The sequence below is a fragment of the Nyctibius grandis genome, chromosome 6, assembly GCF_013368605.1.
Source record: "Nyctibius grandis isolate bNycGra1 chromosome 6, bNycGra1.pri, whole genome shotgun sequence".
Taxonomy (NCBI): domain Eukaryota; kingdom Metazoa; phylum Chordata; class Aves; order Nyctibiiformes; family Nyctibiidae; genus Nyctibius; species Nyctibius grandis.
In genome coordinates this window covers 87,047,171-87,072,909 of record NC_090663.1, presented here as the reverse complement: position 1 = coordinate 87,072,909, position 25,739 = coordinate 87,047,171, and the positions used below count along the sequence as shown (strand labels likewise).

Genomic DNA, 25,739 nt, shown 5'->3' with positions numbered 1-25,739 from the left:
AAGGCCCGAGTGCCAAGGTAACAATACAGCAAATTCTAAAATGGTAAGTGGTGCCTAATACGAGGCAAAAGTCATGGGAGTCATCTGTCAAAAGCTGGGGAATAAATCTGCTGTTGCTTTGTAAGCCTAGAAAATAGGGTCCAGCCCCAAGAATAAGAAAAAAACCTGCAGGGAAAATATTCTGCCATGAAAGGTGTTTTTTTGGCCTTTTAAAATACTTGTCCGGGCTAATGTGGTTGGTCCAAATCAGGTTTCAGATGCTGTTGTTTATGGGACTTAAAAACACACTGAAGCTAAAAACTTTTCATCCTGTAACGTTAATGAGTACGACTTGCTATTTCACAGCCTTCGTGATAAGCTGCTTGCAACCTAACTGCTAGACACTTAAACTGGATTTCACTGGTTGCTTGATACTTTAAGAACTGTTTAGTACTTTTTTAGCTCTGTACTGATTCGATGGATAAATAATGGGCTTTAGTCATTCTGCAGTAAGGGCTTTAGTAGGTGGTGGATGCTTGAAACTAATGTTTTCTGCCATTGTTCGTAAATGAAATTTTAAATAGTTGCTTTTATTGTTCTCTACTATTGATAAAGTTTAGCTAATCATAAAGCTCTCTGGTAATGCTTTGTGGGTGACTATATTGATATAAAGTGTAAATATTACCAAGTGTTAGGCATGAGAAGAGGGAGTTCAGACACTAAACCAAGTGACATTTTAAAGGTACCAAAGTCACTGGTGTAACAAAAAGGCTTAGCTTTGCTCTTGGGTTCTTCCATTGCGTGGCAACAAACAAGATTAGAACTTAGCAGCAAAGTTGTGCAGTATCATCAAAGTTGAATCGTGTTGTGGTCAGATGTGTAGTCCTGGTTTTTCTGTTTTCATAGGAGGAGTTTTCATACTAAATTGCCAGTATGTGGCAGGTACTTCTGCTGAGAGTAAGATTAGAGTTGCTGTCATTTTAGGCTTGGAATGTTAATTTTGGTGTTGTATAGTAGTAAAGAGACCTGACTAGCTTGATACCTCAGTTGATGATATGGTTCTAGAGGTGTTGTTCTGTGTTGAGTACTGGATTCCTACTTGATGGGGAGAAGAAAAGGAGCAAGCAGATCACCCCGAGGTTGGAGGGGGAAAAAAAAGGTGGGGTTTTGAGTCTGGACTTCAGAAACCAGAGAAAACAAGATGTGCAGGTCTGTGTGAGTGTGCACACAACGGTGTGCCTTATGGGAGCCTGGCAGTGTGCACGGAGAGGACAAAAGAGGTCACCGAGGGAGAAGGGTGAGTGTGCAGAGCCCAATTCGATGTTATTGCAAAGCTTTGAGTAGGGAAGAACTCGACTTACTAATAAGAGGTGATAAAAGCACGTAACATTGAAAATGTGAATTCAGTCTAGTGTTACAGTACTTGGAACACTTAGAATGACTTGTTTTGCCTGGAAAAATAGGGCTCGGAACATATGCTAAGGTACTTGTGGCATGAAATTTCCTTGAGGTTTGGATTGATATACCTGTTAGCACCACACTTTTCTAAGCTATTTTTTAATTTCTCTTTCAGTTGTACTCAAAACTGTAGGCTGCTCTGTTGGAGAGGAGTCAGAAGTTGGTAATTTGTTCTCCTGGCATCTTTTGGTTGTAGAAGCCTCAAACACACTAGAAGTGATTACGGGCAAAGTAAACTTGGGCAAGTACAGAACATGAGATTTTTATTGCAGGATGAGAGAGGAGGAGAAATCTTGTAAAAGGGCTGCTGTTGGGGACTGTCTGAACAATTGGGTTATGTCAGAGCATTGTTTGGTCGGAGAAACACTGACTGCGAACCCAGATTAAACATTCTGATATGTGAGGTGGAGCATTTGTGTGCTATTCTACACGGTTTTTTAGTCAAGGGAAATAAAACACATCTGAAGACCATTAAAGGAAATGTCTGTTTACTTGGCCTGGTAAATGGAAATGCTTTGTCTTTTGTTTGTAGCTTCTGTAGAGAAGGCAGTGTTTTCTGGGAACTGAAACTGGAGTTTTCACTTCTACCAAAATATGGTTTTATCCACCACTGTTAGTCACTGTGTCTTTTATCACTGTCACCCTGTGTGGTGTTCTGTGTCATGTTGAACCAGCTGAAAAGACAAGATTGTAGCTGTAATGAAACTCTTAAGCTAAAAGGTAATTGTGAGAATATGGTAGAGGATAACCGGAGGCTTGAGGACAAGTTCTGCAAGCCGCAGGTTTAAGATGTCTCTCCTACATTAGAAAAGGAAACCCGTCTATATTTAACATCATATAGTCTGAATTTGTTATTTAATGAGTTAATTTCTTGAGATGGTGCTCTGAAATGGTTTAAATGACAGCACACAATATAAACATTTCCGAAACTTGATTGCAGGAGAAGTTTTCTTCTGATAACTTCTGTCTGTCTTGGTGCTGTCTTGTTTGTAGGTGGAGTGCTTTTTCTCCCCGTTCTCCTTGTGTTATAGCTGTTTTTTTAATCATACCACTGAAGGAAAAGACCACTGGAAGGAAAATAGGAAGATTTTCCTATTTGAAATTTAAACCGCATAAAAGACCGAATTTGAGGGGAGAGGATGTGAGTGGGAGAGAGCTGTTTGCCTATTTTGACTTTTTTCGTAGCAAATATTTCATGGTGTTAGGAGGAACCGCGACCAACTGTTACATATCTCTCTCAGATGAGATTTTTTCAGTTAGGCTGAGTACTAGGGATTTTGCACGAGTTGGGTGAGCCAAGAATCCTTCCGACTGCTCAGTAGTTTGCCTTTCCAGCGGTGAAATCTGTCGCTTGGCTCCCGAACAGCAGAGTAGTTCCTTTCTCCTGCTGCTTGCTGCGGCAGGCTTAGTCCTCTGGAAGAAGACAAATGGCAAGTCCTCAGATGAACCAAAACCGGCCTAAAAATACGTTGTGGATACACAGAGCAGAGCTGGCAGCGACCAGCGAAGGACCCTGGCGAGGCAGGAGTGAAGTGCTCCTTTGGGCTGGGGAGGAAGCTAGGAGTTGCCTTCACCAGTTTGCCAAACTGGGAAGCTGCAGCTTGCGTGAGTGTCACTTGGAAAAAGTAGTGGTGAAGAGCAACATGCAATACTGGGGGACTGTCCTGTTGGTGGTGGTTGTTCACATCTGAGCCACTTTGATCAGAAGCTGGAAGTCATCCCCTTGGGCTTGCTGTGTTCCCAGGTTTGAAGGAGGGCAAAGTGGCTTCAAAGGAGTGGAAGGAGGCTTCAGAGATGCCCTTGAGATGTGCACTTGTGTATTGCCAAAAGCTGTCTGACAGGAGATTTTGTTTCTCAATTGTATTGTCAAAGTGATAAATTCAAGTAATTTTGAAAGTAGTTCTCAGCCTACCACCCTAAACAAACAAGGTGTTCAGGTTCAAGCGCTGTGCTGGTATGGTTTCCTAGTAAGTTTTGAGCTGGAGGCAGACTGCAGAGGGACAAGTTGTTGTGTGAGCCCTTCTCTTGTGACAAGAGAATAGATGGGAGGATGGAGGGAGACCTTTCAGGAGTCCTGAGATAAACCAGAGGAGTGACCAATTCATCTGCCCAATTCATTCTGACCAATTCATTCTTCGGGCATTTATCTGCAGGAATCTGAACTTGTGATGCTCATGAGACTGCTTTGAAACTTTGGAGACACACGTGAATCTTAAGAACAAACTAAATTGTATTTCTGTCTTGCTGAGCTGTATTCCCTGTGGAAATAGATCACTGCTGTGCTACAGACAGTGGCTGCTTTTATCCAAAGATGATGGAAGGTTTTAATTGTGTTGCAGGGGTGGCTGACACGTGGTTTGTTTGTGTGGCAGACTTGCTTTTATACTGGCTTTGGTTGGGGATTGGTTTTATTTTTTGAGTTCTTGGATGTTTGAAGGTGTGGATTTCAGAGGCTGGTGAGCTTTGTAGGGGGGTGTTTGAACTTGGTCTTGTTGGCTAAATCATAGGCTTAGGGGTGTGTTCCTGGAACTCTTAGAGTAGTGTCTTCTCTAAACTACTTGACCCCTTTACCCTCCTTTAACAGGCAGTAAAACACAAATGGATATTAGGGGCTTTTCTGTAATACATGGATCTCTTCCTTAATTTCAATGTGTTTTGCATCCAAAACAAATGGAGAGTACAGGAAAGTAGGATCTTGGGAAGAGCTTAGATGACTCAGCATCTGTTTTCTAAAAAAGGCAGATAAGATGGGTTGCATATTCTGTAGGTAACGTTTTAAATAAATGTTTTCTTGAGAAAGACGCTGTGAAATGCTTGTGTGTTGCATTTGAGTCGATTATATCTGGAACATGTTGCTGGTCCTTTGGTTTTCTTAAAATGTTGGTTTAGGGGCCATCAGACTTGAAAGAAAAGAAGTGAAATAGCTGAGAGTTTTTCTGCAAGTCAGAAGAAAACAGTTGATGCTAAAATAATTATGACTTAGTTTTTCTGGTTTTCTGTGCTAGTAGAGTTTACTGCCATTTGATGGTAGGTTACTTGGAAAGATGACTGGGTTGTGTGAAATAGAATCATTCTCTTTGTTCTGTTCATCTTTCATGTTTTGGCAAGGAAGAAACCAACAAACCAACAGCTTGCATGGAAACTCGTGGCAGCTACTACCTTTAGGCCTTCTTTTACTTTTCCTTCACTGTGTTAAGCTGGACTTGAAAACTGTAGAGTGCAGTGTGGAGATGTGAAGTCAATCTGAAACTTTTCTAGTATATGATGTGGCTTCTAGTCACAGGATGAGATGGGTAAGATGATAAAAGGTACATTCTTTGTATGTGATTTTGGAAAATCTCATTGCTTCTGTTGATGAAAAGCCTTTTGAGTCAACTGAGGATAGTTTGGCTAATAAAGGACTTTAAAAGCAAATGCTTGAGTGGTAACTGCAACTGTGGCTTTTTTGTGTTTTAAGTGTATTTTGGTCAGTCAATCATTCTTAAACCAGATCTGTTATTTTTCAGGTGGAGTCGTTTATCTTGGATCAGGATGATCTCGAAAACCCGATGTTGGAAACAGCTTCTAAATTGCTTTTGTCAAGTACTGCCGATGGTGCTGACCTGAGAACAGTTGATCCAGAAACCCAGGCAAGATTAGAAGCTTTACTTGAAGCTGCAGGTAAGTACTCGTGTCCCACACAGGTTTAACCACAAAGCCCTTACACATGAGACCGTACTGGGACTGCTTGCATAAGTCTAATCCACATGAGCATGATACAGATGCAGCATGTAAGGCGGTGTGAACTTGGCAAGGTTGTGCAAGTCACTGAAGAGTGAGACGTTCACTAAACCATTTCAAATTTGGGAAAATCAGAGGTTCATGTGAAGGCTGTGCTTCTAATCAGATTACTCCAGCGCTGGATTTCCAAAAGCCTGAGTAAAACTGACACCTGACCTTGGCTTGCGGCCTTATATCAAAACCAAAATTGCTCAGTGAGGCTTTGTTTTGTAACAATTACTTTGTGAAAAGCTTTACTACTTGCTTATACTAACTAGTTGTCAGTAGTTAAAAAATAATGCCTTCTGTGGATTAGAGGGTTTCATTCTGAGTGCAGTTTTTATATTAGTGTGGTAAACAGTTAATCCTTTCGTTTTAGAAGCTGTAGCTCATTACGCTTGGAATGTTTCTGCCAACAGAACTCATAAATTTCAACTTCTCTCTTCTCTCCTTTCCTGGCACGCGTACCAATTTGTTGGGAATTGGAACGACAGGAATAGGTAAGCTGTCTACAGCCGATGGTAAAGCGTTTGCAGATCCTGAGGTGCTTCGCAGGCTGACTTCGTCGGTCAGTTGCGCGTTGGATGAAGCTGCCGCTGCGCTTACCCGGATGCGAGCGGAAAGCACAGCAAATGCAGGGCAGACGGACAAGTAAGCCAGCCTTCATGCTGTTTTCTTTCAGTGGTTTGCTACTTTTATTTCTTGTTGTATCACTTCTGATTAAAGGATGGTGAAAGTCTTACTCAAGTTGAATTAGTGCCAGGTTATCACCTGTGATTCTCCTGTTAAATATTCCTGGACTGTCAGGTCTTGCAGTGGGAAGTGAAGCAATTAATACTGCATAGAATTCAGAAACAGCACTCTGAGTAATATAAATTGACTATAGAAACAAAATATCTAAGTTTTTAAATAGCATGGGCCTTATAACTGTACCAAAAAAATAGCAAATCCTGAAATGGGTCATGGAGGGACAGCGTGGAACTACCTTTGGGACCAAAACAAAACCCAGTCTGTTGTTTTAGAGAACTTCAGAGCGCCTTTTTAATTGAAGAAGAACAGTCTTGGGAGACTAGAGCCTTCATGGCTTTTTTCCCATTCCCTTTTGAGTTAGTTCTGTGTTGATGGGACTTCCTAAATGGAGAAGAGAGGAAAGGGCAGTGGGTGGGGTGAGACCAGTAGTCTTGGATTTATTATTACTGATCCAATTATTTGGAGCGGAATAGGGAAATATGTCTGGCTTGAATTTTCACTCTGACAAAGCAAAAACTGTTTTGGAATGAAGGCGATGTAGACAGAAAACAGAATCAGAGGGTGGAAAATATGTTTCCAGTGGACCCTTTTTGGACTGAAACAGAGTTGGAATGGTAGAAGTGAAGAGCTCACGGAGTGACACAAGAACCACAAGTAGTCTGACTTGGGGCTTACCAAACCAGGAGAGTTTTATGCTTCTCTGCTGGGTTGAGTTAGGGCCACAACTGAAACATTGGATTGCGTTACAAAATTGTGGGGTTTTCAGCACAGGGCAGAGGGGAAGTGATTAATTCTGTTATAGGAGAAGACTCATGCAGGTGGTTTGTTGTAGTTTAATTAACAGTTACAGTGCTGAACAAAGGTCAAGTGTTGTTGAGATGGACACACAATTTCTGTGTCCTCTGGTCCTGGGGCAAAAGGGAGTGTAAATGCAACTCTGAGTAGTGGTTGCTGATCTGAAAAGGAATACTCGTGGTGTTGTACCTACCGTGATTTAATCAGTTCTCCTTTTCTTTGAACCTTACTTCAGAAAACTAGGGGGACAAAACGTGTGTTTTCAAACTGGAACTACAAAGCAGGAATAGGCTGGGACTGTGTATTATGTCATAATTAGTGATATAAGCCAACAGGGATTTGTTTGCAATGCCTTTCAAAAGGGAAAGTGATTATTTATTTCTCAGATTATTAAATGATTACCAAAAAAGGTTTTGTACCTCTGTAGGACATAACATTGTCCTGCATCTATAGTGCAGAGGCAGTAAATCAGGTCCACAGTCGTGTCTTCTCTCAGCATGTTCTGCTTCAGTTGTACATAACGCAGAATTTGGTAACCTAAATGGTCATCCTGCAGATGTTTCTCTTGTAAACTTGTGTTAAAAATTAGTAACAGGAGTGGTTGAGTATGTACATTACTTAATTTTTGTAAAAGTTACGTGGAAAATCTCAAGTGTAAAAATAGCACCTCTTTAATTAGCAGTTGGCACTTCTTTAGATGGTGTTTCCTTTTTGTTGACTGCATCCTCACGGCGTGTTGGATTGTTACTCTGCACGTAGAGCAAGCGTTTCAAGCCTAGTCCATTTTCACTTCTAAATGCTTTCTGTCTTATTAGCCGCAGCTTGGCAGAGGCTTGTTCAGAAGGAGATGTAAATGCTGTGCGGAAATTGCTAATTGAAGGACGAAGTGTGAACGAGCACACAGAAGAAGGGGAAAGCCTCCTTTGTTTAGCCTGCTCAGCGGGATATTATGAGCTTGCACAGGTTGGTTTCTTAGCTGGTTTTAGTATAAGTGTTGAATTACTGTATTCCAGCCTTATGCACCTGGAAGGTGGTGTTAAGGTGGGGGAAAATGCCAGTTAACTGGCACTTAGACATAAAGTGAATGTTGCTAGTGCATTCTAAACTGTTTCTAAACTGTTGGTGAAGGCGGGGGCTTTGGGTAGCGTTTCAACCATCTTGACACATGGGTTTGTCACTTGCCAGTGCTGTTGATCACCCTTCTGTTCACAGGTTCTTCTGGCAATGCATGCTAATGTGGAGGACCGTGGTATTAAAGGAGACATTACGCCTCTAATGGCTGCTGCTAACGGCGGACATGTCAAAATTGTCAAGTTGCTGCTAGCTCATGGTGCTGATGTGAATGCGCAGTCATCAACAGGTAAAGAAGTGCCTTAGAGCTTGTTGAAAATGACTGAAAATCTGAGATTTGCACTGTGTGGAAATCTGGGAGAAATGGCTCTCAGCCAAGCAACACATAATCCTTCCTTGTGGTTTTACTATTTAGCTTCTGATTTCTTTTGGATGAAACTATAAACTATTAGTTGGTTGCAGACATACAAAGGTGGATAAGGTCACTCAGTAACTGAAAGGTATTTGCATACATAGGATTTGTTGTCACATAGTTATTTTAAGCGTGGTCTGGGAAGTTTGTGTGTACATGGAAAATTTGGTGTCAGGTCTAGGAAGCCAAGGGAAAATAGCAAACATAAGAAGCTGCGTCCCCCTCCATTTGTGTTGAAGTGACCAAACTGGGAAATTTCCTTAGTTAGTGCAACCTTGAAGTGCAGAGATTGTGTGTAGTCAACACTGACAAATGGAACACTGACCTGAATGATGAGGAAAACAGGGATTCCAGAAGACACCTTATTTTTTTTTTTCAGTGAGGTAGTTCTGAGAAGTAATACAGCTTTGACCTTTAACTGTTTTCAAGGTATTTTTCATAAAGGCAGACTCTTCGACTGTTCTGTTCAAATATAAGTCTTTGTGGTTTTTACGTGGAGGTTGTTTTCATCTCCTTGTAAAGACTATGGGTCTTTTTTGAACTAGGCCTTTAGAGGTGTTTAAGACTTGATTTAGAAGCAGTACTTCATTCTGCTCCTTCTTTTGAGCTTTCCTTTTTACAGCATAGTATGTCCGTGCTGATTAACAAGAAAAGGAGTGGGTTTTTGTGTTGGAAGCTGGGATTAGCTGGGATAGAAATGAGAAGTGTATCAATACAGTCACCAGGCACATGGAGATCTTCAGTCTGTCGGCACTGAGCTACTTTGTCCAGTTACTTGCTTTTTTTTTCCCCCCTTCCCTGTAGTTCGTGGTCTCTAGCCTGAAAAAACCTGTTCATAAGGTAGGCAGGTGAAAGGGATGAAATGGGGCGTAAGTTGAAGTTCCCAGCATAGAAATGCTGTCAAATTCTGTGCTCAAACCCCTTTCTCTGCTGGCTTTAGGCAATACAGCCCTGACGTACGCCTGCGCTGGAGGCTACGTGGATGTTGTGAAAGTCCTGCTGGAATCGGGCGCGAGTATCGAGGACCATAACGAGAATGGTCACACTCCTCTGATGGAAGCGGGCAGTGCCGGCCACGTGGAGGTGGCCAGAGTGCTGTTGGAAAATGGAGCGGGCATAAACACGCATTCCAACGAGTTCAAGGAGAGCGCGCTTACACTGGCTTGCTACAAAGGTATGGTACCAAATACCTCACTTTACAAAGGTGGAACGAGTGTGGAAAGTGTGACAGTGTGAGAAGTCTTTACAAACCTCTACTGAGACTTGCTGTCGAGGGCAAAATGTATTTAAAGGCTACGAACAGACCCCTTCTGATGCTTTTATCTTGGCTGTGATGCCACATAGATGTGTGTGCTGTATGCAGAATTATTATCAGTGTGGAAAGGGTAAGTATCAAGACATAAACCTTTTGTCTGAGTCATTATGGTGCTTTAAAAGATTCTCTACTAAATGAATTAGAAGAAGAGGAACTACTACACTTCATCATAGAGTAAGTATGGTCAAGTTTCTATTTTAAAGCTATACTATACAAAATACCTCTACTTAGAGAAACTATTTAATTTTAAAGTACTTGGCACTTGGAAAACACGCAAAATCCTTGCCTTTTAGGTGTCAGTGCTTAGGCAGCAAGCCTTTCTTGCCTCCCTTGGAGTATTAGGCAGCTCTCTCGCATCACCCAAGCAAGGGATGAAGATGTTTAATTAAGAGGCCAAATGTGTTCGTGCAGCTGAGCAGTTGCTGTTATAGTCACTTAGGACATGTTTTATTAGAGCTATTAGAGTGGCTCTTGGCATCACAGAGTAATTGATGTCGGTAGCAGAGGTACTTGTGTGGCACCTCAGTAGAAGATGGTCTTAGTCTTTCATTTACATGGGACAGAAGTGAAGGCTTTTATGCTTTTCCCCTTATCCATGTATGCTTTGCCTGTCTTTTGTGCATTTCTGTGTTGCTCCAAATCTCATGTTTAGGGCATAAAGATAAGCTCCTAATTTTCTCATGTTGCTTGCTTCCTGTAGTAAAATGCCATGTGATATTTGGGACCAAGAAGGTCACTAACTTATTCCACATAAAGGAGGAAGGGTGAAAAGGCAATGTAGCCTCATATTGGGCAGTATCGGTGCTTTTGGTGTTGCTACGTGTAGTTGTAGTTACAAGGTTTAGCCATGGTCACGTTGAGTTACAAAACAGCAATTTTCTTTTTCCTTGATTTGGTTTTATATGCTTGTGTGTTGTGTTGGTCATGACTGTGTTACTTTCATGATATACTTGTGAAATGCACTTTCTGAAGCAGTTTTTGATCTGTTAACTATTTTCTCTACACAGGCCATCTAGAAATGGTGAGATTTCTGCTGGAAGCTGGTGCAGACCAGGAGCACAAGACAGATGAAATGCATACTGCTCTCATGGAGGCTTGCATGGTAAGCGATGCGTGGCGTGAGCAGTGAAGATGAGCAAAGTGATTCCATTTGATCTCCTTTTGGTACAGAACCTAACTAGGTGATGTTTCAGTTCTCCTGGGTACTTGGTGTCCGTTTGGTAGAAGAAATCGTGTGGACAGGGAATACCTGGTTGAAAAACAGTACTTCCTAGAACAGCAAAGTTGAACTCATTCCTCTCGTGGCTACCAAGTAGTTGAATTCTTAAGAGACATCAGCTAAAACTTGCATCATGTGAGCATTAGCAGAGCTCTAGTAACCCATCCTTTGAGTAAGTAGGTTTCTGTATGTCCAGCTGCACTTGAGGTGGCAGAAGTTGTTGAGTAAGGCTATGTATGCTTGTTGTCCCAAAGCAGCTTCTGGAGGCTACATCTCTCTCTGTGTTGTTATATGTCACTTGCTTTTTGACCTTCTGATAATCATGGAGGCCTGGTTTGAAACAGATACTTTTGTGACCTCAGTTCAGAGAAATTAATGACTTGAAGAGATAGCCGAAAGTAAATACTAGTAATTTAAGTAAATAATAGTAATTTAATTGAACAGAACCTGTTTTTATTGCTTTGTGTCATTTTGCAGGCTTCTGGGTGAGCAACTTTGAGTTTACGATGGGAAAATCCTTTATACAGGAATCTCCAAATTAAATAACTTGAAGTGGAAGATTCTCAGTGGTTGTTGAAATGCTTTTAACAATTCCAACGTGTGCTAAACACAAGCAGTGACTATGGTCATAACCTGGTTGTTGGAGGCATTTAACATACCTACGTCATGTTTAAGGAGTTTGTAAGCAAAGTTGTCTTTCAGTGTAGGTGGTTATGTTGGGTTGTGTGTGTGCAGCTTGTGTTAGTATGGTTCACGTAGCCACATGGTGCTTGAAAACACAGGATCAGGAGCTGTTCAGGAAGCAACTAGAGAATGGAAGGGGAAATAACTTCTTACTAATAAGAGTACTTTCATGTTGCTGCTTTGCCCATCCGAGGCAGTTGTAAAAGGACAGTGTAGAACAGATCACCTTTTTGTAAAATTTAGTAAGATTCTGAGAACAACTCTGATTTTTGGATAATAGTTTTTTGCCATAAATAGAAATATATGTGAAGCTTTTTGTGTCATTAGCCTTGTGTAGTGTCACTTGTCCTGCAAGGCCTTCTGGAAGGCTTCTGACTGAGAGCTTTTTTCTAGACAGCAGTTAACATTGGTGTAATGCATAGGAGTTGTTGGGCAATGTGACTTGCCTTGTGGGAGCAGAAAGCAGGTTTGTCTAGTTGGTGCATCCTCTTACTGAACTAACCACATCTTCCCCAGTGAGGGCTGGGTCCTGATTGCCCACAGTGGTTCACCTTCAAAATACACCTGGTGCGCTTGTGAACATTGGTCAGGCAACTTTTTGTGATCTAATAGCAGTTATGAGGATTTTTCTAGCTGTTGTAGAAGAGCTGAACAGCACCACCCCCTCGCAAGGTTTGTTAAAGCGTGGATAAAATTTCCTGGTGTGGTTAAACACGAGCAGTTACTCTCAAGGCTGCTTGGCCCATGTCTGAGAAGCTTTGAAGCACACCTTCATACTGCTGTTTGCCATGCTTGTTGTGACTCAGGGGTGGTGAGTGAGCTGTCTTGCCAGAGCCCGATGGTTGAGGCACCCATGTCTACATTTCCCTGAGGAAAGATTCTTTGTGGAGTCTTGGAGTTTTTTCCCTAAAATAGTGTTGTCGTTTCATGTGAAAGGTGGAGATGTCCTAGTTAATGTCCTAGATATTTTTCTGAGATGAAATAATGTTTTGCTCTCTGGATATCAGGAGAAGGTACAAAACATTTAAGAAAAAGAAGCGTAAAAATGTCAGATCTGGTTTTGTATTTTGTCTGGAGAAGAGCTTTGTTGGGGTTGTGGTTTCTAGCTTGGCAAGGATGGCGATGGCTGTGATTTGCTGCCTCTTATTAGTTAATCTGAGATCAAGGTGTACTCACGTGGTTCAGTGACAACCTTGGGACAGCCTCGTGTTCCTGGTAAGCTGCTGGGTTTGTGCTTTGTGTGTCAGACCTTTTCCCTTTATGGCTACTCCAAGTTTGAACAATGGCAACTTGGATATGTCACTATCAGGCCTCCAGGGTAAACATAGAGCTGAGAAGCCACTTCAGATAGTTCCTGAATTTAGGGAATACTAAAAAAATGATGAAGATCATATGCTCAAATATTTTCTTTGTTTCTAAAGGAGGAAAGCAAACTTGGTAGCTATGTTTTGGTAAAATGAGCCTGACAGCATGATAATGGTATCTGGAAAATCCTGCCAAGGGAAGGCTGTAGTTCAGGTGGCTCCTGTGGTGTGTGAGGAACCCCTGAAAAATGGTTTTGTTGTGACTTTTCTCTTGGAGGGAGAAAGTAAGTCCTGGCTCTGCTATTAAGCTGAGCAGTGAAATAGTTTTGCAGGAGACGGGAGGCAAGCGATGTCATCATGCACAGCTGCTTTTTAAGAAGGGAATGCGACAAGAAATACTTTTGAGTGGTAACTTATTTCTTAGAATTTGTGTTCCTGAGATAATTTCACACGTATAGTTCTGCATCCACAGTCTTCAACAAAGAGGAGTACTGGATGTTAGAGGATTTTGGTCTTGTTTGGTACTGGAGGAGGCAAGCTTCTAAAATAGTGTCGAGCTCCATCTCAACTGTTTGGGTTTTGTGTTTGTTGTCCCACCCACAACTAAGCTAACCCCAAACACTTGACCTTGAATCTGATAGGAAGAAGTTGACCAGGTTGTTACTTAGACCCTCGGCAGGAAAGTTTGATATGTGGTTCACAATATTTTAGTTTTGAATTGAACATGTTCAGTAAAACATGCTTGAATTTTCTTCAGGTGCCTACTTAATAGTAGTTCTTTAGGCTTTATTCAAATACTTAGGAAATACATTTAGGAAAAACTATTAAGCAAGTTTCATTATTTTTTTGGACTTATTTACTCATTTGTTGCTTTCTGTGCCTTCTGAGGGAGTTTGAGATGGTGACTACTGAGAGCTTTAGAGAGCAGCAGCAATTTTTCTGTTTTGGTGGTCTTTTCATCTTGTTTTTTTTTTTAATTCCTAGGATGGCCATGTGGAAGTGGCGAGATTACTCCTTGACAGCGGAGCTCAGGTGAACATGCCTGCTGACTCTTTTGAGTCTCCACTGACTTTGGCAGCCTGTGGTGGGCACGTCGAACTGGCAGCTTTGTTAATTGAACGTGGAGCGAATTTGGAAGAGGTAAACGATGAAGGCTACACACCACTGATGGAAGCAGCTAGAGAAGGCCATGAAGAGATGGTGGCACTGTTGCTTGGTCAAGGTAACTCTTGTGGTGGCTTCATGGACTGTAATTGAATAGGTATCTGCATGTGTTGGGGGGGAAGCTAAGTTACTGTAGTCTTTGTTTTCTTCTTCAACAACTTCTGAACTCCCTCCACCCCATTTTTGAGCAGTTGGGGGTTTTTTTTAGCAATATGTCCTTTGCTCTACTGATTAAGTGGTCATTCTGAATTGTTCTTCAGAACATGTTTTCAGACAGCCATCGAATAGTGAACGGTTAATGTGAGTAACTTGCACTCTTGCACGATGGCCTTGGCCTATCTTGAGATGATGTTATTGCTGAAAAGCTGTAGGGAAGTGCTTTGAGGTCCTCAGAGGGGTTTCCAGAGTAGTTAAAATGGAAATCTTGTAGTCTGGTACACTATCATCTTAGAAAAAAAAGTCTGCAGCTCTAGAAATGAGATATGTAATAAAGTGATGCCTTGTGCCTCAGGAAATGGCTTTGTCTGCTGATAGGATTTCAGTAACTCCTATTTTCTGATCTATGTGTGGTTTTGGTGTTGTGTTTTGTTTTAAGGAGCAAACATCAATGCGCAGACAGAGGAGACGCAAGAAACTGCACTAACTCTGGCGTGCTGTGGAGGTTTCTTGGAGGTTGCAGATTTCCTTATTAAAGCAGGAGCTGACATAGAACTTGGTTGTTCCACACCTTTGATGGAGGCTGCTCAAGAGGGTCATTTGGAGCTGGTTAAATATTTATTAGCTGCAGGTATGGAGTAATTTTGCTAACAGTTTTGTAGAGACTTAGTGTAACCTTGAACGAAAAATATCTTTTTGCATATTCATTACATTTTCATTAGCAAGTTGACTGGAAAGGTTTGTGGAACCTCAAGTAATTTACTAGCTGGACCCTAATTAAGCTTTTGGAGATGAAGTTGGTGTAAACTCCCTTGTAACTGAACTTCTAGTTTCTCTTTATTTTTTTTATTCCTCTAGAGTATGATTAATTTGTCAGTCTCATAGATGTTGGATTGGAAGGGGGAAGCTAAACATTTGCTATCTGATCTGGTAAAGATTATGAAGAGACTTGCATATTTTCTGTGGTGAACTTCATAAAGCTTACACGCTCGTTCCTACCGCTTCAGGGGCTAATGTGCATGCAACAACAGCAACGGGTGACACAGCGCTGACATACGCCTGTGAAAATGGCCATACTGATGTAGCAGATGTCTTACTTCAGGCAGGTGCAGATCTGGTAAGTCATTACTTTTAAAAAAAATAATTAGGAAATAAAATTATAAATGTTTATTTCTTTTTTTTGTCCCATGTTCATTGCTGAAAACTTAAGGAGTTTTCTGTTAACTGTTACAGTTGTATTCAAATTATCTTTTAACTTTTTTCTTCTAACTAAGTGAGAATTGGTGATGCTTTTCTAATGGATTTTAGGCTGTTTAATTACCTGAAAATGCTTAGGTCAGTTACAGTACTTTGGTGACTGATGTCTAACACAGTTCCAAGCCATTCAAGGTTGCTTGTGTAGAAGAAAGGGGATTTTGTTCTTATGTCACGTGCAGTCCTGAATGGTGTTCAGCTTTGCATTGCTGAGCTGATGATGGGTTAGTACTTGTACCTGCAAGTGTTTTCTATTCCTTGTGCAGCCAACAGTTGATAGCTCTGTTCTGGTGTGATCTGTTTGGTGTACCGTAATGGAATTACGATGACGGAGGTAAATTGATTTTTACATTTCAGTAGGCTTGTACACCAGTATGTTATCAAAAAGCCAAGTTAAGCATGACAGAACACATTTTGTTTAACTAATATCCCCACCGTGGGCTTGTCCAGGAGTCTCAGACCTGTACAAAGGTAGGTAGATAGTTTCATCTGTCTGCAAGACACACTCAGTTCAAATGTTGTGTAAATTTTATGTCTGTAGTTTGTGAAACCCTAAAAAAGGATCTTCCATGTCTGCTGTCTTTCCATTCCAAAAACCAAAGGGCTGAATTGCATCCTTTCACATGTGCTGTTTGTGAATTTTGAATTTTAAGCCTGTCTATCTGCTCTAGGAGCATGAATCAGAAGGTGGAAGAACTCCTCTCATGAAAGCTGCGAGGGCAGGTCACGTTTGCACTGTTCAGTTCTTGATTAGCAAAGGTAAGAGCGTGAAAAGGTTCTGGTTTTCTTGCTGTTAGCAATGCTCAAGAACGTGTCAGTACTACTGTGTAACTTCCTTGGGTTTGTTTCAAATATTTTGAGTCAAGTAGGTCATTGATTCTCAAAACTAGGCCTGTAATGATCACCTCTGGTTTCTGGAGAGATCAGTGGGAACTGCAGCTGCTTCAAAAAATAATTCTATTCCAGTCTCTAATCCCTAGTAAAAGCAACAACAGTAGTAGTGGTTACTGGGTGTCTCTGTGCTCCTGGTGCAGTTTTTGAGCACTGTCTTTTCAGAAGTTTAACTTCAAGTGCCTCTTTGTTTTGACTATAACTTGCTTGATGTTGTCAGAACTATTAGCTCCAGCCTTACATCACTGCTGAATGCGTAGAGTTGATGCAGAGGTTGGAATTGCTGTTTACTCTCTCTTGAGCTGATAGGATTTTTCTTGTACCTACCTTGTATGGAGCAGGACTGGCTTAAAGCTTCCTGTGGGATGTAATTTTCCCTGTGTAGATTGTAGAGGAAAGAAGCAGAGCTGCGATTAATCATCTGCTTGCTGGTGCTAAGATGCATGGATCCATGAGCTGGGCCTTAGCTTTGGTTTTTGATAAAAAAGAGGTGTAGTCCTGGCACAAGTGCTGGCAAATTTAAAAGCAGTAGCTTCACCTGCTGTGTGATGTTCCATACTTAGAACGTAGCCATTTGAACAGTGAGTTTGGAGTGCTGGCCCAGGTAGGTTTTTGCTTTTGTGACATGTGAAGTGGTCTTCTGATTATAGTAATAATTGACTGTTTGATTTAATTTATTAGTCGTAAGACTGGAGCCATGGAGAAGTGCATTTTCATGTTTAAGAAAAAAGTTAACTTCTTGTGTCTTTTGGTAGAGGAGAACGGGTTGAAATCTTTTTAAATAATCTTTTCCTCTCTGTTTTTGAAGGAGCAAATGTGAACAGGACCACAGCTAACAACGATCATACAGTGTTGTCGCTTGCCTGTGCTGGAGGTCATTTGGCAGTTGTGGAGTTACTGCTAGCTCATGGTGCTGATCCTACACACAGATTGAAGGTTTGTTGCTCAACTACCTCGTTTTCCTCTGAGGTAGTATTCCATTAATCTTAAACTGAATACACAAGCGAATTTGCTCCTTTTGTATTCTCTGTTGTAAGGTCGTAATTGTGGAATAGGAAGGAAAATTTTTAAAAGTACTCATTTTTTTGGGAATATTTAATATCTTAAGTTTAGATGGGGACTTATTGCAGATGGAATGAGTATTTATTAAAGCAGTCTTTAACAGATAGTGTGTGTCTCCCAAAACACTTGGGTGGTGTCATGTTTGGATGATGCTGTTCACTAATACTGTGATCTTTCCCTCTTTAGGATGGATCAACTATGTTAATAGAGGCAGCAAAAGGTGGTCATACCAGCGTGGTTTGTTACCTTCTAGATTACCCAAACAACTTGCTTTCTGCTCCTCCACCTGACGCTACTCAGCTGACCCCACCATCCCATGATTTAAATAGGGTAAGATGGAAGGGCTGGTTATCTGTGGGTTTGTGGGGCGTTTTTGCATTTCTTCTTGCAGCTTACTCAGGAGTTTAAAGATGAGAGGAGTCAGTCCTGTCATTTCATGAGCTACTGAACTGTAGGAGAACACACTAATAATTACTTTGAGCTGTCGTGAAAATGGTGAAGACTCTTTGAGCATCACTGTTTAGTGCTCTCATCATTCTTCTTATTGCTCTATAAATATTTTTGGAAAAAAAACTCCAGCAAGTGAAAAGGTCTTAATGAGGCTCTTCAGAATGACATTTGTAGCCCCTTGTGGCTTGTATTTGCTTTACCATAGTACAGCACTGTACCATGCTGAGATGGGTATTGTTTGGCAAGTAATTTCTTAGGTTAAAAGTGCAAAGTATGTAGAAGTCAGGTGATCTCATTGTTACCTGTTGAACTCACCATATTAAAAACAGTATTAAATGTTCTTAGTCACCTTTAAAGTCTGCTTTTCTAACAGGTTTTCTTTACCTTCTATTGAATTATAACTAGATTAGAGTATGAGAAAAGTAATCTGTTAGTATCCAACATTTTAGGCTCCTCGTGTACCAGTGCAGGCGCTGCCCATGGTCGTCCCACCCCAGGAGCCTGACAAACCCCCTGCTAATGTCGCCACAACCCTTCCCATCAGAAATAAAGGTCAGTCTTAGTTCTGGAGCTTATTTTCTAAATATCCTTCCTAGGCAGAAGACAGAGGGTTGCACTGCTAGCAGGGTAGTTCCTATGAAGAGTGTTTATGGATTCAGTCGAGGAAACTGCAATTTTTTTTTTTAAGGATTTGCTTATCTGCCAAATACAAAGTGTCAGTCCTCTAACCCTGTAATTACAAAGCGTCAAGAAATCTGCCTAAGTAAATAAGTTAAAATGTATATTAGTCTGACATGCTGGACTAATGCAAAATGTCACCCAGAAGCCTATATAAAATTGATAATGCAAGCTGTAAAAACAATGTTAATCTCTGTATCAGAGTTGATTTGCTAACTTGTGTTTACTTAGGATAGTAGTCTTGGAGTGGGCTTGACTTAATTTGATTGAAGGCGGAATTTCTTGTGCTATAAAATATTTAGTCTGATGTGGCTCAGGTCCTCCTAGGACTAAATTTGCATCCATTTTGATATCGCCATTTTGACACTTAATGCTTTCTCTACTTAAGAATTCTCTTCCAAAACTATTTTTATCAAGGATCAGCGATAGTGCAAATACAGGCGTGCATGTCATAAATTAATACTGTGTGTACACTTGTATTGTTCTGGAAATACAGCGAGGATGACTGGAAGAAACTGGGCACCTCCACTGCCTCAAACCCTGAGTTTTGATTTGCCTTTCGCCCTTCAAAATTAACCGATTGTTCCTCCTCCACCTGGTATGGCAGAGCATGTCAGCTGTGTTACTGTGGACTTCTGCATAAGAGATGAATTGGATGAGGCCAGCGCTCATTCCTACAGGAAGGCTGCAATATTTGCCTTGCCTGGGCAGAGAGCTGAGTTTTGACACAGGCAAAATCATGTCTGCTAGGGATAAAATGTAGTGGCTAAACATACCCTGTTAGATGATGTTAAATAGAAATGACTATCCCGGGTTCTAGCGCTGTTTGTCAGCTGAGCAAAGCTGGATACCTGTAGTGAAAGGATTCAGTGTTCTAGAAACATTCTAAAATGTACCGAGTTACTCACCAAACTGGTGGCCTAGAACAAGCCACCTGTCCCTCGAGATGTTTTTACATCACTTTTGCTGTGCTTCAGGGCTGTAACCGTACCTTTATGTCTTAACACGACACTAGTATCAAAACACCATGTAAAGGGACAGCATAGCCTTTCTTTTTGTTGCCATTTGTCTTGTTGCACCACTTGAGACAGCAGCTCTTGAGACAATCGCTTCATTTGGCAAAAGTGTAACAATTGTTGGAGTAAATATGTCAACGTAGCGCAGGGTTATTGGGAATGTCTGTGCAGTAATCTGTACTGTTAAATTGCAATCTGACTGCTGTGGTAAAATTGATAGCGAAGGGGTACGGTGTCTTGGAGGGCCTTGAAGTACCCGCTGACCTTCTGTGGGTGCTGTGTCTTGGTGCACGACCGGCCATTTAGAAGCCCAGCAGTAGCTCTAGGATGAGGATGCCATTCATATGCACTTCCATTGGTTCTGAGGGGGTTTCTTTTTCACACAGCTGCTTCTAAACAAAAGTCCAGCAGTCATTTGCCAGCAAACAACCAGGATGTACAGGGTTACATCACCAATCAGTCTCCAGAGAGCATTGTAGAAGAGGCTCAGGGCAAGTTGACAGAGCTGGAGCAGAGGATAAAAGAAGCCATAGAGAAGAACGCTCAGCTGCAGTCCCTGGAATTGGCACACGCTGACCAGCTCACCAAAGAGAAGATTGAGGAGCTGAACAAAACGAGAGAGGAACAAATTCAGAAGAAACAAAAGATTTTGGAGGAACTGCAGAAAGTGGAGCGAGAGTTACAGCTGAAAACTCAGCAGCAGCTCAAAAAGCAATACCTAGAGGTAAAAGCGCAAAGAATTCAGCTCCAGCAGCAGCAGCAGCAACAGTCTTGCCAGCATCTGGGACTACTGACCCCTGTTGGGGTAGGAGAACAACTCTCAGAGGGAGACTATGCGCGATTACAGCAAGTGGACCCCATCTTACTTAAAGATGATCCTCAGCAAGCTGCTGCGCAGACGGGTTTTGCACCAATTCAGCCTCTGGCCATGCCACAAGCTTTGCCTCTGGCAGCAGGTTCCTTACCTCCAGGGTCCATCGCAAATCTTATAGTTGGACAGCCAGTGTTGGGCCAAGCACAACTAGCAGGGCTGGGGCAAGGAATACTGACAGAAACACAGCAAGGGTTAATGGTAGCCAGCCCTGCTCAGACGCTCAATGACACGCTGGATGACATCATGGCAGGTGGGTTTATATTGTTACGAGCAGGTATAATATTTGCTTGACCAGTTGAGGGTATGTCCACTTCTTTATGTATGTGTGTGTGTCTTTGTGTATTCCTGCTAGCTCTGCAGCAAGTCCTGGCCTACTGCTCCTTGTCTTCAGGAGTTGAGAAAAAACTAGCTTTAACTTTTCAGTTTGCAGGGTTGCCTTTCCTTTTGTTGAGCTAACTGGTGCCTTTTTGTCAGGTTGGTATGTCAGAAGTGGCATTTTTAACTCTTCATAGTTTGGGGGGGACGTGCTGGGGTCTCACAGTTCTATTTCGGCCTGTTTGTAGCTCAGGAGCAACGTCTTAGATACTGGTTAGTACTTTGAACTCGCTGAGAACTGACTTGGAGCACGTGGGCTTTGAGCAAGTGTAGCACCATATCGGGCCTGTCATGTGTAAGGAACCTGTAGGTTTGTCTTTTGAATGAGAGCTGCTCTAGTTGGCCTTGAATAGTCTACCTGTTGGAAGCTTTTACTTCTGTTTGGAAAAAAAAGATGATAATCCTATGACTTTGGAAAATATTTACTCATAAAAATGGCTGCTTTGCCAGCGAAAAACAAATTTAGCCATACCACATTCTTCTTAATTGCTTCAGAGAATTCCTTACCCAGTGACATCAGTGCTTTAAGGCCTTAAGTAGTAAAATAAAATAATGAAACATGTTTTAAATACAATAGGAAATGCGACTTTATGGTGTTGCCTTCCTTTACACCCTCTTCAGTTGCACTTAATCCCCTTTCCGTGGTACAGTAGTTGCTGAAATACCCATTTTGACTATTAGCTGAAGGGAGATAGTATTTAAAAAATCATGTCACTCGGTGAAAATTTACTGAGGTGCCCTTGGTTAAGCTGATGAACTTTCATTTTTGAAAGTGCTGTCTATTTTGGCAAGTGTGCTTTGTAAAGCATGTTAGGACGAGGGGCACGGGCCAGAGGAAAAGCAGGTCTCCAAGAATTTTTTGGCCAGAGATGCAGAAATATGGAGCTGGTCCGGTGGATACTCCAGGAGTTATTGGAGTACAATACTGGTGCAGAGTGAGCAGAAGATACGGTAATGGTTAAAAATACCAGGTGGTGATTATTTAAAATGCTTGGAACAACGCTTTCCAAATTAGGCATCAATGAGTAAGCTGATGCTCAGGCAAAGCCTTCTTAAAGATGAGTGAAACCTATATGAGCTATAGAGATTCTCCTCTGAAAGTCTGGTGTTAGAATGGAAGCCTAGACATAGATTGGAAGCTGTCAGTGAATAAAAACCAAAATGGATGCATAAAAAAGTAGATAAAACTATGTCCATCATGCATTGATACTGAAGATTTCTACAGATCAGAATTCAGTGTGGAGGTGAAATGGGCTCAATGCAACACAAAACATTCATGCAGCAGCTAAGTGTTTTTATCAGTCGCTTTGTGTATTGCTTTAATAGGAACCCTGTAGAATATTCCTGTGGATTTAAATCTGTTTCTGAGGTGACTTGAGTTTAGTTCCATCCCAGAGCTGTGGCTTGCAGCACCAGTTACAAAAACAAAGCTTCACCTTGACTGTGCAAACTTGATCTAATGTTCACCTCTGCGCTTAAGTAGTTCAAACAATGAGTTGAATTTTCCCATTTTAAGTACTTGTTTCAAACAAGGCCATGTGGGCAAGTGCTGGCATTTGTCAGAGGTGAGTGTAAGACATGGGTATTGCTGTAGAGGTCAAGTGTTGTTGCTAGATCAACTCTGGGATGTCAAAGTAGGATTCCGTGCTGTTAGAGAAGCTAATTGGCATTACCAGAGTTTTATGCAGTTTGCCTGGGAACACAGAGAATGTACCAAGTTAAGGGGTTGGGGTTTTTTTAAAGAAAGAAATAGGGTAAGCTGAAAAAGTAGTGAATAATCTTCCAGTTGTAACTTCAGGTTCCTTTCTGGTCCTGCTGGAATTGACGACAAGCAAGAGGTTTGCTCTTCAGATGTTGGAGAAGTTCTTTGCTTGCTGTGAGGCCAGTGAATAGAAGTATTTTTTTAGGGTTAGTATGTAACTCTTGAATGAAAACATTGCATATGCGAAATGGTGCATTAGGGGTATAAAGGAAAAAATATATCCCTGTTTTTAGTAGCAAACTTTCTTTTGAAGTAGTAACTATTCAAAGGAGTATGTCCAGCAACAGAGCCTCACAAAAAGGACTTCAGGAATCTTGAAGCACTTGCTAAGATTAATTCCTGGAAGCTACTGAGCCTGTGGTAGCCCACCTTTCAGATTACAACCAAGAGTACAGGTGTGGTGTGGTTTTCAGGCTTCATCCGTGGAGCTCTTGGTGCATAAAGCAACGCTGTGTGTTTGTATTTGAATTCAGAACGTAGCTTTGACTCTTGTAGTTCAGGGCATGTTACGCATCTGGAATGTTCTGTACTGATTTTAAGCATGTGTGGCAGGATTGTAGCTTTTAGTAACTTAAGATACTACAGAGAAATTGGGGGCAGAGGGAGAAACTGGTGTGGAACAAACCTGTTGAGTTGGCTTGAAACAAGTTGGAAGAAGTGGAGGTGTCTAGTGTATTGCTTGTAACGTGGGGTTTTTTGGGTGCCTCATGTTGGCTTATGGCCATGTGATGTGAAACAGTTCTTTTAGGCATCTGCTGTTGACAAGAGATGGGGAATAAATGTGTAATAACAATGCTGCACCCACAGTCAGACAACACTGCTAAGACTTAATGGTCGCCATAAAGCTGAAATGGGATTATTAAGGTGCTTGGTTTCTGTAACATCTTGCACTTGGTGAAAACACAAAGTATTCAAGGAAGCAGCAAACCTGAAGAGCGCAAACAACCCCATGTTCCTTTATAGAACGTCAGGCTTTTTTCCACACACAGGTTTTGATTTAGGACATGTAGATCAGTGAGGAAACATCCTGTTGGCTCAAACATTGAGTATCTTGTGTTAGTTTTCAGGGTTTTTATTTGTCAGCTTGGCTGTTTTCTTGCCTTCCCTGACACTGGGGCTGCATTTGTAAGCCAAATGCTTCTCTGGATGGTGAGGCTGTTGGGCATGGGGAGAAGGTAGCAACTGTGAGGATGTCCTTTTTTATTAATTTAAGGTAAAAGAAAGTTGAGATGTCCAGAAAGAAATCAGTATGAAGAACAGCTCTGCTCCTAATATCAGTAAGCACAAAAATGATTGTCTAATACCCAAACAAACATAAAAGACTGGACTAGAGGAGTCAAATGGTGCTTGGAGTGATGTGTTCTGACAAAGAAGCTTGGTCTTGTAAGCCTTTTGGCTTACTGACAACTTCTAATATTTTTGTTTTGACACCGTAAAGATTTTGTTTGTTGCCCTTGGCATGTTCATGTTCTTTGCAAATTGAAACTCTGCACAGGTGATGTTGAAATAAATATGATCACAGTCATTACCCATAAGAATTAATATCTCAGTGAAATGTGCTGTAGGGATGTGAACTATATTTTTCCATGAATTATTACTGAAGTATACTTGAAATATATTTAGTATGAGAAGTGTAATTCAACGTGCATATTCTCCTCGACTAGCGTGCATGAGAACACAGATACATGGGGTGTACAATAAAGGTTTTCTTCCTTGTGGTAAGAGGGGTGTTGACTTTTAAACATATGTCTTTTTGTTTGGTTTTTTTTCCTCCCCTTCACTGCAACACCATTGGTGTAAAAAATAGACTTTATCTGAAAGGACACCTTCCTAATGAGCTTGATTTTTTGCTTTCTAAGTCTAACACTTTTCATAGTACCTCCTGTAATAGAGCAGATGCTCCCCAGCCCTCATATTGGGACTACAGCAGTAACTCTTAGCAGCTATTTAAAATACACGTGCTAATGTAGCAGGGTTAACTTCTTTCATACATGGATTTTATCATCCTGCTTTTACATCATGTGAGTTAAGCGTATTTGGTTGGGTTTTGGTCCATTTTACCATCTTTATTGGGTTCTTTTGGACTAGATGTGAGAGTCAAGAGGTCATGATCCTTTATAATTCCATTACTGTTTTATGCTGCTTTAACTTTATCTTTGAACTTATAGAAAGCAGGTAAATAAGCTAGTTTTTCTAAATTAATGTTATGGCCATGTATGTAAAGAGGGGAGCAGGCGTTGGGACTGGCAACTTCTTCCCCTTCTATACGCCACCAATCTGAGGTTGTGTTTCTAGATTAAGTCTAATTTACAGTCAGATTGAGGAGTGAGACGAGTTTACACTAGATGCTCCACAAATGACACTCCCATCACAATTTTTGGTTGGTTCTCCTTGGTGCAGAGCTCCCTTAGGCCATCATTTTTGACTTTATGTCAGAATATTTTGGCTTAGCTTCTGTGTGCTTCTTTTAACCCCTGTCTAGCGTGATTTGTCTCGTAAGGTGAGGACAGTTTTCAAAAGGCACTTGAACATAAACATCAAGGGAGTTTGAATCTTGATTGACTCTTAAATATAAAGTTAATTATACTTTTTATAAGTTGGGGGTTCTTTGTTTCTCTCTGTAACAGTAATTAGCTGCTTTGCTGGGATTTGGAATAAGAAGTCCAGAAATTAAATTAGTAATGGCTGAAAAACATAGCTGCCTTGCAGAGGAGGGAGGACACAAATTGGCATGGTAGGATACAATTGTCATGGCATCTGTTGAAAAACTTACCACTTCAAATTAAATATAGGAGCTAATTATCAATGGCTGCCAATTAGGGACACGGCTGATGATTAAACCTGTTTGAAAAATGAGCAGGATGTGAAGAGCTGGGGATGAAGGGGCGTTACTTTGCTGTTCCATAAGGTTGCTCGGTGGTGTGCACTAGATGAACACTGACCAGAGGCAGAAACTTTTGCAATTAAAGGTGCTTTTGTCAGCTTGACAGGAGAAGTGCACAGTACTTCGCTTTCCCTGTTGCTGATCACACCTGGTAAAGACCTGTAGAAATACTGGAGAAAAGTTAGGGAGAAAAACACTGAGTTCTTTTAACGAAAAAAAACCAAAGAGTAGGAAAATGGGAGTTTTTCCCCAAAGAGATACAAATTTGCTCTGTACTTCTAAACATTGTATGTATGAAACGAATTTGAGGGAGGTTTGGCAGTGGTGCTATTCTGTGTCATGTTGATATAGTGTCGTCAGCTGTAAAATGGCATTACCTTTTGCTTGTCCTAACAACCTTGACCAACGTTTCTGCAAAATGGCTATT

General features: G+C 41.3%; 1 protein-coding gene across 2 annotated transcripts in view; it reads left to right on the top strand.

Annotated features, from left to right (window-relative positions):
* ANKRD17 (ankyrin repeat domain 17) overlaps positions 1 to 25,739 on the top strand; it is a 76,029-nt gene that overhangs the window by 29,487 nt on the left and 20,803 nt on the right. For both annotated transcript variants that reach the window (XM_068402692.1, XM_068402690.1), the window contains exons 2-15: positions 4,944 to 5,097; positions 5,691 to 5,847; positions 7,557 to 7,704; positions 7,954 to 8,101; positions 9,165 to 9,398; positions 10,547 to 10,641; positions 13,731 to 13,968; positions 14,506 to 14,697; positions 15,074 to 15,183; positions 15,992 to 16,079; positions 17,020 to 17,147; positions 17,460 to 17,603; positions 18,173 to 18,275; positions 19,804 to 20,541. In XM_068402692.1, coding sequence (XP_068258793.1) covers positions 4,944 to 5,097; positions 5,691 to 5,847; positions 7,557 to 7,704; positions 7,954 to 8,101; positions 9,165 to 9,398; positions 10,547 to 10,641; positions 13,731 to 13,968; positions 14,506 to 14,697; positions 15,074 to 15,183; positions 15,992 to 16,079; positions 17,020 to 17,147; positions 17,460 to 17,603; positions 18,173 to 18,275; positions 19,804 to 20,541 — 2,677 coding nt within the window. The remainder of the gene's footprint in view (positions 1 to 4,943; positions 5,098 to 5,690; positions 5,848 to 7,556; positions 7,705 to 7,953; positions 8,102 to 9,164; positions 9,399 to 10,546; positions 10,642 to 13,730; positions 13,969 to 14,505; positions 14,698 to 15,073; positions 15,184 to 15,991; positions 16,080 to 17,019; positions 17,148 to 17,459; positions 17,604 to 18,172; positions 18,276 to 19,803; positions 20,542 to 25,739) is intronic.